At 39.5% G+C, this 15,981-nt stretch overlaps 1 protein-coding gene across 8 annotated transcripts in view; it reads right to left on the bottom strand.

Annotated features, from left to right (window-relative positions):
• The window catches only part of USP28 (ubiquitin specific peptidase 28), a 66,060-nt gene that overhangs the window by 31,989 nt on the left and 18,090 nt on the right, over positions 1-15,981 (bottom strand). For all 8 annotated transcript variants that reach the window (XM_065943855.1, XM_065943860.1, XM_065943861.1 and 5 more), the window contains exons 2-5: positions 14,356-14,433; positions 13,298-13,427; positions 3,647-3,752; positions 2,544-2,703 (exon numbers count right to left, since the gene is read on the bottom strand). In XM_065943855.1, the coding sequence (XP_065799927.1) occupies positions 2,544-2,703; positions 3,647-3,752; positions 13,298-13,427; positions 14,356-14,433 (474 nt within the window). The remainder of the gene's footprint in view (positions 1-2,543; positions 2,704-3,646; positions 3,753-13,297; positions 13,428-14,355; positions 14,434-15,981) is intronic.

Below are 15,981 nucleotides of genomic sequence, written 5' to 3'. Positions count from 1 at the left end.
TTTACTGTTCCTTGTCCATCTTGCCTCACAAGAATCTACCTTCCTAAGGGCAAGGCTCAGTCTAGGTTTGGTTCACTTCTGTATCTCAAGGGCTCAGAACAGCACTAGGCAGCTATCTGGCTTATATTCATGGAGGGAACACAGGTACTTATGCTCAGCCCAGGGACCTCTGGCTCCCTGAGCATCTTACCTCTCGTGACCTACTCCTCAGCTCCATCTCCACACCCCCATCCACACCCAGGATACCTCAGTGCCTGAAACAACTGCCAACGCTCAGACCACAAATTCAGACAAGCCTGCTCTGGACAGATAACCTGTCCTCTGGCTCACGTGATCAGGGGCCCACAGGACACCGGTGCTTTGACGTCATCAGGAACCCAAGCAAACGAGTATCTTCCCTGTCTCCCCAGTCATTACCTCCTTCCTGTCATCATTTCGCCCTCTCCCCAGCTTTGATCCCATGATCTCTAACCACGCTTCATTAAATTCTCAAACTGCCCTTTCGTTCTTTCATCTTACCCAGCAAATCCTCCAACTTAGATGAACTTAATTTTCCACTTAAGCAGTGTGCAGCACTGCCAAGAGAAAAGGTCTCAATAAAGCAGGGCACACTGATACCACCATGCATTTAAGTCTGTAAGTTCAAGCAGAGCTTCATATTTTTAGAAATTCTACTACTGTGGTCTGGTGCCAACTGGTTTCCCGCTGTTGACAACTATTTTAAACTTTCACCCTCTTAAAGAGATTCAGCCATCTTTTCCACGCTGTCTCAGAAAGTGGTGCTTATTTCAGAGGAAAAAAATGACTATCAGGAACCATTTCAACGTGAATTAGTAGTCATCACTTCTTGCTGTCCTCTCCTGCCCTCTTGCTACTGGAGGCCAAGCCCTCCCCAAACGCACTCTGTCCCATCCTCCCGTGCTTTCTCTGAAACTTTTCTCCGTTGTCTCCTCTTCATCATCTCTCACAGGATGTCTCCTCTTCACATCTCAACTCAGGGCGGGGTCTCAGTCTCAGTCAATCTCTCTCCCTCTCTCTCAAAAGGAAAGAACTGACTGATGTCTCTAATTCCTGATGAACCTCCTACATCCTATTCTCAACACAGAAGCCAGTGAGCCTCTTAAAGCAGAAGCAGAATCACAGTACTCGTCTGCTCCAAAACTTCCAACACTTACCACCTCTCATAATTTCTGAATCCCTGGCATGACCCCCGGGTTCCCCCGTCTCCCCCAAACCTCTGTCGTCACTGCTGTCTGCTCCTCCTCCTTGGTTGCTCAGTCCCAGCTCTCTCCCTATTTCTCAATGTACCAAGCTCCTGACTCTGAGTCTTTGTACTTGCCGTCCCCTCTGTCTGCAGTGTTCCTTACGTGATCATATGAAACGTTCTTTATGTAACTGCATGGCCCATCCAATCCCTCACCCAAGTCCAGCCTCTGCTCAGGTGCTCACCATGGCAGAAAGGCCTTACCCAACCCCCCGGAATGAACAGCACCCCTTCCCTCTCTAGTCCTTCTTACTTTCATTCGTCTTTATAGTCCTTAGCACCACCTGATATGTAATTTGTATCCTGTATGCCCCACTCTTTTCAAACTCCATGGGAGTGTGGGCCTGTTTTATCTACTGCTGTTTCCCCAGTGCTAAAACAGTACCAGGCAAGGAGTGAGCTGAAGGAACCCATGGATTTTATGTGTGAAAACAGAGGGTTCAGTTTTTGGTGAGCAGTTGGGTTGCTGGCAAGTACTATGAAGGAGAAGCTTGCAGGACTGGGTAAAGTGCTACACTGCAGTCACGCTAAGTTTAAGAGGTAACACGCTCCCCAGGGTAATTCATCCATCCATCCACGGGGCTTGATCACCAACTACAGGCTACTGATTCCCAGAATTTTATCTGCAGCCCAGGTCTTTTTACTGAACAACAGATTCACAAAGATAACTGCCTACCCAGTAGTTCCATGTGGACCCTATAACTCAGCACATTTTAAAACTAACCACATCCCACATTTAACACACATGCAAATTATTCCTCCTCTGGTGTCAAATGGCACTCTTGTCCACCTGGTACCTCAAGTCAGTAGTCTGGTCTTCCTCAGCCCTTCCTGCACATATCCTTACTAGGCTGTCTGCCATGCCCTATACATCTGATCTCCTGAACACCTTGAGAATGTTTTTACTCCCACCTTCCAGAGTGTATGCCACTTTTCCATTCCAGGCTGCGACCATTTCCTTCCTGCTTGGTCCCTTACAATAGCCTCTCAAAGACTGATTTCTCCTTGTTAATTAACTCGTGCTCTGCTGCAACACACCACTCACTCAACCTATTTAAAAACACGGAAGATTTTGTTTTCAGTACTGCCCACTTCAGACATCAGAGCATCTAGGTCCGAAACATAAGAAAGTAACCGAAATACACTAATACTGTGGGGAAAACTCTCCAGGTTTACTTATCTGTCTCCATTTTTTTCAAAGCTGTGTTTCTCATATTTCAGCTTAATACATTACAAAACTGTCTCCAGAAGACACAGTTGTCTCTTAAAAATTTCATACCTGAATAACAGCACTAAACCAACATGTATTGCCAACGTTTTTCAGCCCAACCGGCCAACCATCAACTCGCCTCCAGTCACTGGGATTGGGATTTTCTCCCCAGACTTCACAACGTTTTCTCTTGGAGCGTTTAGTTTCCGCAGCGGTTGCCTCATGCATCCTGTATTGTGCCAACACACCACACATCAAAAAAGAAGAGAGTTAAAAAAAATAAAAAATAAAAAAATAAAAAAAAAAAAAAGAAGAGAGTTAAACAACAATATTCTATAAGGCGGCTGTAGATAACCTTTCATAGGAAATTCAAAATGCCAGGCACACTACTAACTGGGCTATCACTGGGCGTATCATAACTTTAGTTTTAACATAAATGAAAAGTAAGGTTTAAACATAAAGTTGCTAAAATCCTTCCAAGCAGAGATTATTACCAGTAAGGCCCTGAAGGAACTGAGTTGAGACTCAAGACTATCAAAAGTTTTATATTTCAATGAAAGTTCCTTATTTCAGACTTGCCATTTAAAGAGGCAAGAGAGGCACTCTGTTAAAGATAAGCGCCTCCAAATTGTTTAACACACATATCATGGTCCTAAGCAACTCAGCAATAGGAGGGGATTAACGTGTCTACACACTAACATGCCAGCCCTGGAACTGGGTTATTTGTGAACAATACCAATCCAAAAAATATATCCCTCTAGTCACTTCTGAGACAGGGGAGTTCATGATTACTTTCATTTCCAAATAGCCAACAACGTAACTCTCAAAGTTTACAAAGGCTCAAGGCTTACAAACAGAATACGAACTCATAGACACCTTAAAAAAAAGAGAATATGTATTTATCAGATATTTGCACTAGTTTGGTTTCCATCCTAGCAACTGAAAATTACAAAACCTTGCAGTTTCTACTCAACTCAAAGACAGCAGGCTGCAGTAAGACTCTTACCATATTTAGCTTCTTCAAAAGTGAACCAAAGAGTAGGTAAGCTAACATGAATTTAAATTTTCTTGTAAAAGAAGTTTCATTTAGGTGCAATTAAAGAAGCCTGGCAGAACTGTCTTTGACCTACACACTAAGGTGTGGAACAAAGATTATAAATTAAGTCAATAACCTGTTAAGATCTCTTCCATCAGTTTGAATTTTGGGGGACTCCAGCAGACTCAAAGCAATGGCAGCCTGAAGATCATCCTTGCTATCGTGAGTAAGGTCTATCACTTCTGTAAGATAAATAGAAATTTAATTAGTCTACATGCAGGAAACACTGCCTTTCTGTCTATATTGAAGGCAAAAAGGTAAAAGCAGTCACAAAGTTAGCTCTCACTACAATGGCTCATCTGTAAAAATACAACCTTATTATTCCATGCCAGAGTCAAAGTAATAACTTACTGCCACACTGTAACCTTAAGATTAGCTAACAGTACAGTAATAACAAGCTGCTAAAGTGCAATGAATCAAATACCCCCTTTTGCAGCCTTACTTCACAGAGTCAGAAGTACATCCCATACCTATAGGTTAAATAGTGTACTTATTGTAAAATAGCAGCTAAAAGTTAAACATTCAAAAAATGGGTACTTTCAATCTCACACAAACTACTCTAGAGAATAGGGAGTATAGTTCTCAACCCATTTTACACAGTCAACGTAACACGTTGTTATGTCCCAAGCCAATCAGGGACAGTAAGAGAAAGGCAAAATGACAAACTCACGCATGATCACAGATGTAAAAAGCCTAAATATAAGCAAACAGAATCCTGCTAACACACCACAAAAGATTATATATTAAGACCAAGCTGAATTCACTGTAGAAATGAAATACTGAGCTAATGTTAGAAAAGAGACCAGTAAAACTCATTATCTAAACAATTAAAGGAAAAAATGATCATCTCAATAGATACAGAAAAAGTATTTGATAACATTCAACTTCTATCAAGGAATAAAAACTCCAAGCCAAGTAGGAAGAGAAAAAGAGTATTTTTAGACTGATAAAGAATTATCCATGGAAAACCCACAGCAGACTTTATACTGAATTGTGAAATTTCCTTTAAAACCAAGAATAAGATGAAGATGTCTCTTGTGAGGGCTTTTACTCACCGTGACTCTGAAAAATCCAGGTAGTGTGATAAGAAAATAAGATAAAAGTTTAAAAAATAAAGATTGCAAAGTAAGAAACAAAACCTGTAATTCACATATACAATGAAGTCCAAAATAATCTACGGAAAATAGGCATAATGAATAATAAGAGGTGGTTAGATAAGCAATCAATGAACAAAGTTAATGAATTTCTATACCTGAGCAATGAAATAATTTATAAAGAAAAAAATCACAAAGAACACAAAACTAACCATTAAGACCTTTTCTACCAGCCCAAGAATAAATGTAAGGATCAATGGAACAGAAGCAGTGGAACTGAACTGACAGTCCAGGAATAAACCTCATGGTTGCAGTCAATGGATTTTCAACACAGATGCCAAGACAATTCAACAGAGAAAGAATATCTTTTCAACAAAAGGTGCTGGAACAATTGGATATCCACAGGCAAAAAATGACTTTTAACTCCTTCCTCACATCATTTACAAAAATGAAGTCAGAGTGGATCGAGCCCTCAAGAGAACAGGTAAAACAAAACTCTTAAAATAGGTAAATCTTCATGACCTTGGATTAGACAATGGCGTCTTCCAGATGACACTAAAAGTACAAGAGTTAAAGAAAAAATTGATAAATTTGACATCATCAAATAAATATCTTTGGGCTTTAGAGGGTATCAGCAGGATAGTGAAAAGACAACCCACAAAATGAGAGAAAAATTTTGCAAATCGTGTATCTGGTAAGGAAACTATGTACAGAATATATTAATTCCTCCAACTGAAAAATTAAAACACCAACTTTAATATAATAATAAAAAAAAATTTAAAAACGGGCAAAGAATTTCAATGGACAGTCCTCCAAAGGAGATATACAAATGGCCAAAAAGCACATGAAAAGGTGTTTCACATCATTAGCCATTAGGAAATTCAAGTCAAAACCACAATGAGATTAACATTTCACGCCCACTTGGAAGGCTCAATAACAAGTGTCAGTGACGATGTAGAGAAGTTAGAACCTTGTGTAGTGCCAGTGGGAATATAAAATGGTGCAGTTGCTGGGGAAGCTAGAGGAATAGAGTTTGGCAGTTCTTCAAAACGTTAAACACAGAAAGTTTCATGACATTGATTTTTTTGGATATGACACCAAAAGCACAGACAAAAGCAAAAATCAACAAACAGAGCTAAATCAAGCTTTGTAAAAACTTTAAAAGCATGAAAGGACACAATCAAAAGAGTGAAAAGACAATCTACAGAATGGAAGAAAATATCTGCCAATCATATACCTGATAAAGAGTTAATATCCAGAATATATACAGAACTTCTACAACTTGACAACAATAAAAACTCTACTAATCTGATTTTAAAATAGGCAAAAGACTTGAATAGATGTTTCTCCAAAGATGATATAACATGGCTAACAGGAATATGAAAACTCAGTGTCACTAATCATCAGAGAAAGTGCAAAGTAAAACCACAATGTGCTGCTATTGCCTCACATCGATTAGAATGGCCATCAAAAAACCCAAAACCAGAAAATAACAAGAATTGGTGAGGATTTGGAGAAACTGGAACTCTTTGGCATTGTTGGTAGGATTATAAAATGGTGCAAATGCTACAGGAAACAGTACAGAAGCTCCTCAAAAAATTAAAAGTAGAACTCCCATATGATTCAGCAATCTCACCTCTGGGTATATATAAGGGTCTCAAAGAGGTATCTGCACATCTAAGTTCAAATGGCTCTATTCACAAAAGTCAAGAGGTGGAAGCAACCCCAATATCCACTGACAGATAAATAGATAAACAAAATTTGGTATATACATACAATGGAGTATTATTCAACATTAAACAGAAAGGAAATTCTAACATGCTACAATATGAATGAGCATTAAAGACCTTATAGTAAGTGAAACAAGCCAGGCACAAAAGGACAAATACTCTACAATCCCACTTATAAAAGGTACTTAGGGTAGTCAAAATCATGGAAAACAGAAAGAATGGAGGTTGCTAGGAGAGGGAGTAATAGGGAATTACTCTTTAATGGGTACAGGTTTCAGTCTCACAAGACAAAGAAAGAGTTCTGGAGATGGATGGTGATGATAGCTGCACAATGACATGAATGTACATAATACCAGTGAATTGTATGCTTAAAAATGGTTGTGATAGTAACTGTCATGTTACGTGTAATTTACCATAAGGAAAAAAACTGGAAAGAAAAGAAAGGAAATACTGTCACATGCCACTGCATCGATGAACATTGAGGACATTATGTTAAATGAGATAAGCTAGTCATGAAAGCGTAACTATGATTCCACTTATATGAGGTATTTAAAGTAGTCAAATTCATAGAAGTAGAAAGCAGAAGGCTGTTACCAGGGGTGGGGTAGAGAGAGAAAAGGGTTGTTTAATAGGAATGAAGTGTCAGATTTACAAGATAGTTCTGGAGATCTTTTACACAATAATGTGAATAAACTTAACACTACTGAAATATACACTTAAACATGGTTAAAATGTAAATTTTGTTAATGTGTTTTTACCACAACTGAAAAAAAGAATTCTAACTAATAAATTACAAGGTAATGACATATAAAATATTATCATTTTGAAATCTCCAATAAAACAAAGAATCTAAGCAATAATCACCAATGGTGGCTGGAACACCAGGCGGGGCATTTTGTAATAAATGAATCAAGTTGACAACCTGAACATAGTAACAATTTTAACAACACAAAAAGGGGGTGACCAGACATTATTTGCTTCTTGATATGACAAAACAGGAGAAATATACACAATACTACCTATGACACTGTCATGTCAGATAAGCACCTAAATTAACAGGAAGGACAGAGGACATAAAACTTCATTAAAGTATACCACAGGAATGCAAACAGCAAATTCCAGAATGCATGAAACATGACAGAAAAAGAGGTGGGAATTTATAGATAAAAGGAATCTGAAAAACATTTCAAACATATTTTTTTAACATTTTTTTTAATTGAAGTATAGTTGACTTACAATATTTCAGGTGCGCAGCAAGATGATTCAGTTATACAAATACACATATATTATTTTTCACATTATTTTCCATCATAGGTTATTATAAGATATTGACTATAGTTCCCTGTGCCATACAGTAAACCTTTGTGGCTTCATGCATTATCTATTTTTTAATTAGAAATCAAGCATTCTATTCATACTAAGTCAAACAAGTGGAATCAAAATGTCATAATTTTTTTAGTTAGGCAAAAATTCATAAGTTTTTAAAAATTTATATATATTCGTATACAAAAGCTTTTCTACTATACCTGATAAAGGCTTGAGAAAGAAAATTTTAAAAAGAGATGGAAAAGTTGGAGAACATAAACTAAGTGAAATGGGAGTACTGAATATGAAATAGAAAAAGTGAAACAAACTAGATAAAAGATCATCATATAGTCCAGTGTTTTTAAACATGACTGCTCATTAGAAACATATGTGGAGTTCTGGGGAAAATAAAGTAATACCTGAGCATTTGTATTTTTTAAAAAATTCCAAGATAATTCTGGTATGCACCTGGATTTTAAAAACTGATTTTTTTCAAAGGTTTTTCTATTATATCCTAGTTTTGGTGATATAGAGCTCTACTATTTTTCTGTTGCCAATCATGATACAATGGTATTAAACGAGTAATAGTTACATAATCACAATACTAAAAGATGTTTATGTTTTCACAATCAATAGCCAGACAAAAAATAAAAGATAATTACAATTGCAAGCCATAATGGGAACATGATTAACTGAATAATATAAAATAATTACATACAACTTGGGAGCGGGGTAAAGCAGAGTGATGTGGTAAATGGAAGTGCATACATGCACATGTTTTCATCTGCCCAGCAAGTCTATGTCTTTTGGTTGATGCATTTAATCCGTTTACATCTAAGGTAATTAGCAATATGTATGACCCTATTACAGTTTTCTTAATTGTTTTGGGTTTATTTTCTGTAGGTCTTTTCCTTCTCTTGTGTTTTCTGCATAGAGAAGTTCCTTTAGTATTTGTTGTAAAGCTGGTTTGGTGATGCTGAATTCTCTTAACTTTTGCTTGTTTGGAAAGTTTTTGATTTCTCCATTAAATCTGAAGGACAGTCTTGCGGAGTAGAGTATTCTTGGTTGTAGGTTCTTCCCTTTCATCACTTTAAATATACCATGCCATGCCCTTCTGGCTTGCAGAGCTTCTGTTGAGAAATCAGCTGACAGCCTGATGAGGGGTCCCTTCTAATATTTTATTTGTCTTTAATTTTCGTCAGTTTGATTACTATGTGTCTCGGTGTGTTCCTCCTTGGGTTTATCCTTCCTGGGACTCTCTGTGCTTCCTGGGCTTAGCTATTTCCTTTCCCATGTTCAGGAAGTTTTCAGTTATTATCTCTTTAAATATTTCTCAGATCCTTTCTTTCTTTTTTCCTTTGGGACACCTATAACGTGAATGTTGGTGTGTTTACCATTGTCCTAGAGGTCTCTTAGGCTGTCTTCATTTCTTTTCTTTCTTTTTTCTATATCTGATCTGTGGCAGTGATTTCCACGACTCTTTCCTCCAGGTCTTTTATCCATTCTTCTGCCTCAGTTATTCTGCTGCTGACACCTTCTAGTGTGTTATTCATCTCTATTTGTCTGCTCTTTAGTTCTTCTAGGTCTCTGGTAAACATTTCTTGCATCTTCTCAATCTTTGTCTACACTCTCTTCTGAGATCCTGGATCATCTTCATTACCATTATTCTGAATTCTTTTTCCAGAAGGTTGCCTATCTCCACTTCATTTAGTTGTTTTTCTGGGATCTTATCTCGTCCCTTCACCTAAGACATAACTTGCTGCTTTTTCATTGTGATTAACTTTCTGTAATATGGTTTTTGTTTTAGCCATCTGTGAGACAGTGCTGCTTCTTGCTTCTTCTGTCTGCCCTCTGATGGACGAGGCTAAGAGGCTTATGTAAGCTTCTTGATGGGAGAGACTGGTGACAGGAAAAACTGACCCAGGAAAAACTGGGTCTTGCTCTGTTGGCCAGGGCCTTGCTCAGTAAAGCCTTGGTCCAAGTATCTGTTGATGGGTGGGGTTGCACTCCTGCCCTTGTAGTTGTTTGGTCTGAGGCGGTCTAGCCCTGGGGTTTACGGGCGCTATGGTAGGGTTAATGGGAACCTCCAAGAGGGTTTACGCCAAGGGGGGCTTTCCGGTGCCCCTGTCTCTGTGGTGAGCCCCTGCTAACCAAGCCTCCACAGGAGGCCCTCCGGCCTAGCAGGTAGCTTTGGTTCAGCCTCCTGTGGGGTCACTGCTCCTCTCCTCTGGTCTTGGTGCGCACAAAATTTTGTTTATGTCCTCCAAGACTGGAGTCATTTTTTTCCCTCAGTCCTCTGGAAATCCTATAATCAAATCCTGCTGGCCTTCAAGGCCAGATTCCCTGGCCTTCCAGTCCCTTTGTTGGATCCCAAGGCTGGGAAGCCCGACATGGGGTTCAGAGCCTTCACAACAGTGAGAGAACTTCTTTGGCATTACTGTTCTCCAGCCTGTGGGTCACCCACCCGGCAGGTATGGGATTTGATTTTTTACGTGACTGCATGCCTCCTGCTGTCTAACTGTGGCTTCTTCTTTTTCTTTGGATGTGGGGTATCTTCTTTTGGTGAGTTCCAGTGTCGTCCTATGGAGAAGGCAATGGCAACCTACTCCAGTACTCTTGCCTGGAAAATCCCATGGACAGAGGAGCCTGGTAGGCTGCAGTCCATGGGGTCGCGAAGAGTCGGACACGACTGAGCAACTTCACTTTCACACACTGGAGAAGGAAATGGCAGCCCATTCCAGTGTTCTTGCCTGGAGAATCGCAGGGACGGCGGAGCCTGATGGGCTGCAGTCTATGGGATTACACAGAGTCGGACACGACTGAAGCGACTTAGCAGCAGCAGCAGCAGCAGCAGCAGTGTCGTCCTGTCTGGCTGCAAATTTCTGCAGGTTGTCCTCCTGCAAAGCTAGCTGCAATTTTGGTCCTCTCGCAGGAGGAGATGAGTGCACATCCTTCTATTATCTGCCATCTTGAACCAGACTTCAAACATAGCTTAATGTTTTCTTTTATGTGGGTCATTATACTCTCAAACCAACTACCAACATATTGTTCATGAGACAATCTGGGAAATTTCTTCAATAATATTTGATGAGATTAAGAAATTGTTATTAACTTTTAAGTGTTTTAATGTTGCAGTTATGAAAAAAAGGTATTTTAGAATTTTAACTTAAGCACAAATTGTCATATGATCTAGCAATTCCACTCCTATGTATATACTGCAAAGAATTAAAAACAGATAATGAAGTAAAATGGAAAACATGAAAATAATGTAACAGAACTAATACTGCAGATCAGTGGGTAAGTTCTGCCTTTTCAATAAAAGGTCCTGGATAACTAGGGGAAGTGCTGGGGGGCAGTGATGGATCTAACTATATTTCTATCTTGTGTCTTACCAAAATAATCCATTTCAGATGAATTAAATATTTAAATGTGAAAAGCAAAACATTGTAATTTTAGAAGAAAATATAACAGAATATCCTATGACATCATGGTATAGGAGTTCTTAAACAAAAAGCATAAACCACAGCAGAAGATTAATAAATTAAAGCTATTTATTAGCTCATCACCACAGAGGAAAAACACAGGTCATCAACAAGAAGGTATCTGCAATGCCCAAGTCCAGAAACAAGAATTCATATCAAGAAAATAAGGTCACTATCAGTAAGAATATCAAGAATCAATACAAAGAAACAAACAGAAAAACCAGCAGAAGACAGCAAGAGAAACATCACATGAAGAAACATGAATTGTAAAAAGGGAAAAGATGATCAGTATCATTATTTAAGTTTTTACAAATTCTAGTTAAAAACAAGATGATCATTTTATATCAAAAACACAAGAAACAATTTTACAATCTAACATTTGTAAGAGCAAGAGTTACCCTCAAACTCTATTAGTGGGAGTATACATAGGTTAAAAAAATCATTTAGGAAACTAATGTCACTAATGCTGTGTGCTTAGTCGCTCAGTCGTGTCTGACCCTTTGTGTCCCCACAGACTGTAGCCTACTAGTCCCCTCTGTCCACGGGGATTCTCCAGGTAAGAACACTGGAGTGGGTAGCCTTTCCCCCCAAGGGGATCTTCCCAACCCAGGGATCAAACCCAGGATTTCCGCATTACAGGCAGATTCCTTACCGTCTGAGACACCTAATACCAACTAAGATGAAGACGGGCATGTTTCAGTACTTACCGATTACATCGTGAGTTTTTAAACACTAAAGAAAACTCTTACATACGTGCACAAAAAAACACAAATCAAAACAGCTCACAGTAGATTTGTTCATAATGGCAAAAAAAATTAAAAAAAACTCCAAAGTCAATCAACAAATGAATCAATTCTCTTGTGTATTCAGATCAAGAAATATTACACATGAAAAGAAATAACTACAGGTATAGCCAACATGGATGCATCTCAGAAAGAAAAATATGGATTGAAATGAGTCACTGTGCACTCAAAGACATATACAAGAATACTCACAGCAGCAGCACTCAGAATAGCTTGAAATTGCCCAAATATCCATTAATACCACCTGACCCAGCTGACAGGTCCTCCTCTGAGAAGCCTGTCTGGTCTCCAGAGTACCACTCTCTGCTATGCCTCTATACACTCTTCACTGCCCCCTCCACCTTCCCCAGATATCTCAACACTGGAAGTACCTACTGCTGAGACATGAAAGCTTTTCTCGTTTCTCTAACCGCTCCCTAGGAGAGCTCATCCTTTCTCATAACTTTATGTACCATTTACAAGTTTATGATTTCAAGTCTTATCCAGGTCCAACCCAGCTCTCTCTCCTGAACAGCACACCTGGATCTCCACGGTCTTTCTGACACTTCATCTTGATGTCTAACAGGCCTCTCAAATTTAATATTGCCAAAACTGATCTTCTCATTTTCCACCCCAAATGTGCTCCATCAGTAATTATTCCCATGTCAGTTAAGTACAACTCCACCCTTTCAGCTGCTTAGGAAAAAATCCTAGAGTCATCTTTAATCCTTCTCTTTTTTGTCACAGCCCTCATCTCCTTTGTAAGCAGATCCTGTGCAACAAGCACTTGTCACCCTTCCACCACTGCATCCTGGCCCATACTGCCCTCATCAGTGACAGCTTCCTGAATAGTGCTGGGCTCCCTTCTCTGTCCCATGCTCACTACTCCCCCTCACAGTTCTGTTCTCAACACAGCAGCCAGAATGATCCTTAGGAAGTGGAAACCAGTTTACAGCATTCCTCTGCAGCAAACTCTCCAATGGCTGGTCCTCCAGCTCAGAGTACAAACCAAGCAGCTATGAAGCCTCTGCATGATCTGCCTCCCGTTCGCTCCCTCCACAGCCTCATCTCTCACAAGGCAGCAATTCTTGTTCCTTTTGTTCATCTCCAGTGCCTAAAAGAGTGCTTGGCACCTAACAGGGGCTCATTAAATAACTGCTGAATGAATGGAACCATTTAAGTGCTGAGAATTGTGCCTGGCACCTCATTATGGCTCAGTAATTAGCCATGATTACCATTATTTCCGAAGGGCTGATGTGATGGAAAGGACACTCACAGAAACTCATCTCTTAATTTCTGCTAGTTTAGAAAAGGGCCCGCCAGGATGTACCTACTTGTTAATTCCTCTTTGCTGGCAGCACTCCCCTCTTCTTCAGATGGTTCTGCAGCAGTCTCCTGGCTGGGCTCTTTAACTCTTTCATCAGTGAGAAGGCTGACTGCTTGGGTGATGTCACCATTACTGGCCTAGGGGAGAGAAAAAAACAAATTTCAAAAGTCAAACATCACAGCATTTAAAATAAACAGCAAGTGAGTTTGGGGGTTATAACTCCTTACTACCCTGGTGTCATACTAAATCTAGGCATAATTCTAGGATATACAGTAGGTAACTTGAAGTGTTGCTATCACACTCCCAGGTTCAGGACAGGAGCGCCACGCGCTGATTTCCCACAGCATGCAAACAAGAACGAAACCTCATTGCTTTGGATACTCCTCCTGATTGCACAATGGCTAAGGCATGATACATCAGACTCCACATGAAGTCAGCCCCTACAATAAAGGTGCCAAACAGTCATCATATTCTCAAGTGGTGACCATACTTCTATTTCGTTTTAACTTTTTAAACTTTCCTTAGGGAAACATTCTAACGTATACAACAAAAGTGAGAACATATAACTGAATCCCAAGTGCCCATCACTCAACTTCGATAGTCACTGAGCCAGTCAATCTTGTTTTCTCTCTTCTGCCTCCCCTCCCTCAGATATTCTGAAGCAAATCCTAAGCATCTTATTACATCATCATTCATCATTTCAGAATGTATCTTTAAAAAATATATACAACCCACAGTGCTGTCCTCACACAATAACCAGTTTAAATTGCCCTGACTCAAGTATTTTTTAGTGTGAATCAGGATCCATTAAAAGAAGCCCATACAGGGCAGTTAGTTGATATGTATCTTAAATCTCTGCAGAGTTCCCTGCACTGTCTCTTCCACCCTCAACTTTTTCCTGCTCTTGTAATTTACAGGTTGAAGATGCTGGGTCATTTGACCTCTAGAACTTCTGTCCCTATACATATGCACTTTCATTTTGGCATAAAAATAGCCTGAACTGACATAACTATGATATGAACAACTGTTCTAAAACCTGTTGACTCACAGAGGCCTTGAACTAACCTTCAGAGCTTCATGAAGAAAAGAAGGGTCCTGAATGCCTGTGATTTCTCTCAGTTGATTCAACAGCATTTGACAGCTCTGTATTTGAGAAAGAAAATGAACACAAGACATGTGTCAATCAGAAAGTAAACCTGGATACATGTAAAGAAGAGACATCCAGGGTAAACAGGTTTGAGAATTGCATTTCTTACTGTAAAAAACCAACAAGCCCCAAGCAACAAGGTACTGACTGTCAGACACATTGTGAAATGTCAAATGTATTACTCTTTACAAGTTTAATCATAGAAAGTGCTTTTGGCACTTGTGGAAGAAATACAAGTAAAGAGTAAAACTACAAATACACAAGATGTTTAAAGGTAATATTCTAGCCCTAATGGACACTTAAAGTGCCTCATGTTTCTCTCTGTGAGCAGTGCGTAAGTAGGTCACTATAAGGAGCCCAGGGAATTTGCATGGATGTGAAGATGTGCTATTTTAAGCTCCACTGCACATGCCATTTGTGTGTGTCATTTTTCACTGACAATAAGTTTCCGATCATGTAATTAACAAACGATATCACCAATGTCGCATTTGAAACTTCAGGTCTGATTGCTTAAAAAGAAGTATAGATAAAGCCAGAATTTTCTGAATTATAAATAAAATTCCAGAGAGGATAAAGTATGGAGTGTTTTCTCTTCATTAATCTGAATCATGGCAAAACCTTCCGTGCTACAAGATCAGTTCATAAACCCTTTCAGCCTCAAAGTCTTCACTAAGCATTTTGTCCTGTTTTGCACAAAGACGAAAGTTAACACAAAACACCTATTTACAAGTAAGCTCAACTTAAACAGTCGGTTGGCCCAAGAGAAGACATAGTGATCTTTCAAATGAATACTAAAAACGAAACTGTTCAAATTCAGTCCAACCAGCAGAAATCTAATTTATACTGTTCTTAAGGGGATCCTAGAATGAAGCCCCAGATCAACAGCTGACGCGTGACCACTAACTATCTTTCAGTTAGCGCTGTGTCTCCAAGAGGCAGTCTAGCTCCCTGCCAGCAGTGAGAGAAACAGTATCCTCTGTCCTTCAACAGCTGAGGGCCCAATGCAACACTCAAGTATCACACACTAGAAAAAACGAACTGAAACACCCCTCTACAGTCCTCAAAAAAGCATCAACAGTCTTTCTGTTCTAGTCACAGGCCGTGGTCATAGGCTCGAAATGGAACCCTACCCTGCTGAGCCCAGCAGTCCTGGAGGCTGGGCATCTGTCTCGGGCAGTCACTGCCTGGGCACTGGGAGAGGAACTTTCGCACTAAGAAGTGTCCAAAGCTAACCTTGGAAAACACTGAACATACACAGCATGTGATGATTAGAAAAGTAAAGCATCAAAAAGTCTGTTTCCAAGCGAATCCTAATTCCGTTGATCATACTGTGTAAAAGTGTGTGAATCTATATAGCTCGATCATACCCAATTTTCTAAAAAGTTCAAATTGACGTACCCAAAAAAGGATGGAATAACAACTGGGAAGGGGAAATGGGTAGCATATCAGGCTGAACTGGAACCAAGAAGGGAAGAGTGGGATAGACAAACACACCTTCACCTGAGACCACTCGGTGTATCAACAAAAGACAATGCCAGATGGAA

The sequence above is a fragment of the Muntiacus reevesi genome, chromosome 9, assembly GCF_963930625.1.
Source record: "Muntiacus reevesi chromosome 9, mMunRee1.1, whole genome shotgun sequence".
Classification (NCBI taxonomy): Eukaryota; Metazoa; Chordata; class Mammalia; order Artiodactyla; family Cervidae; genus Muntiacus; species Muntiacus reevesi.
Note: the sequence above shows the minus strand (reverse complement) of the source record. Positions and strands in the feature narration are given on the sequence as shown.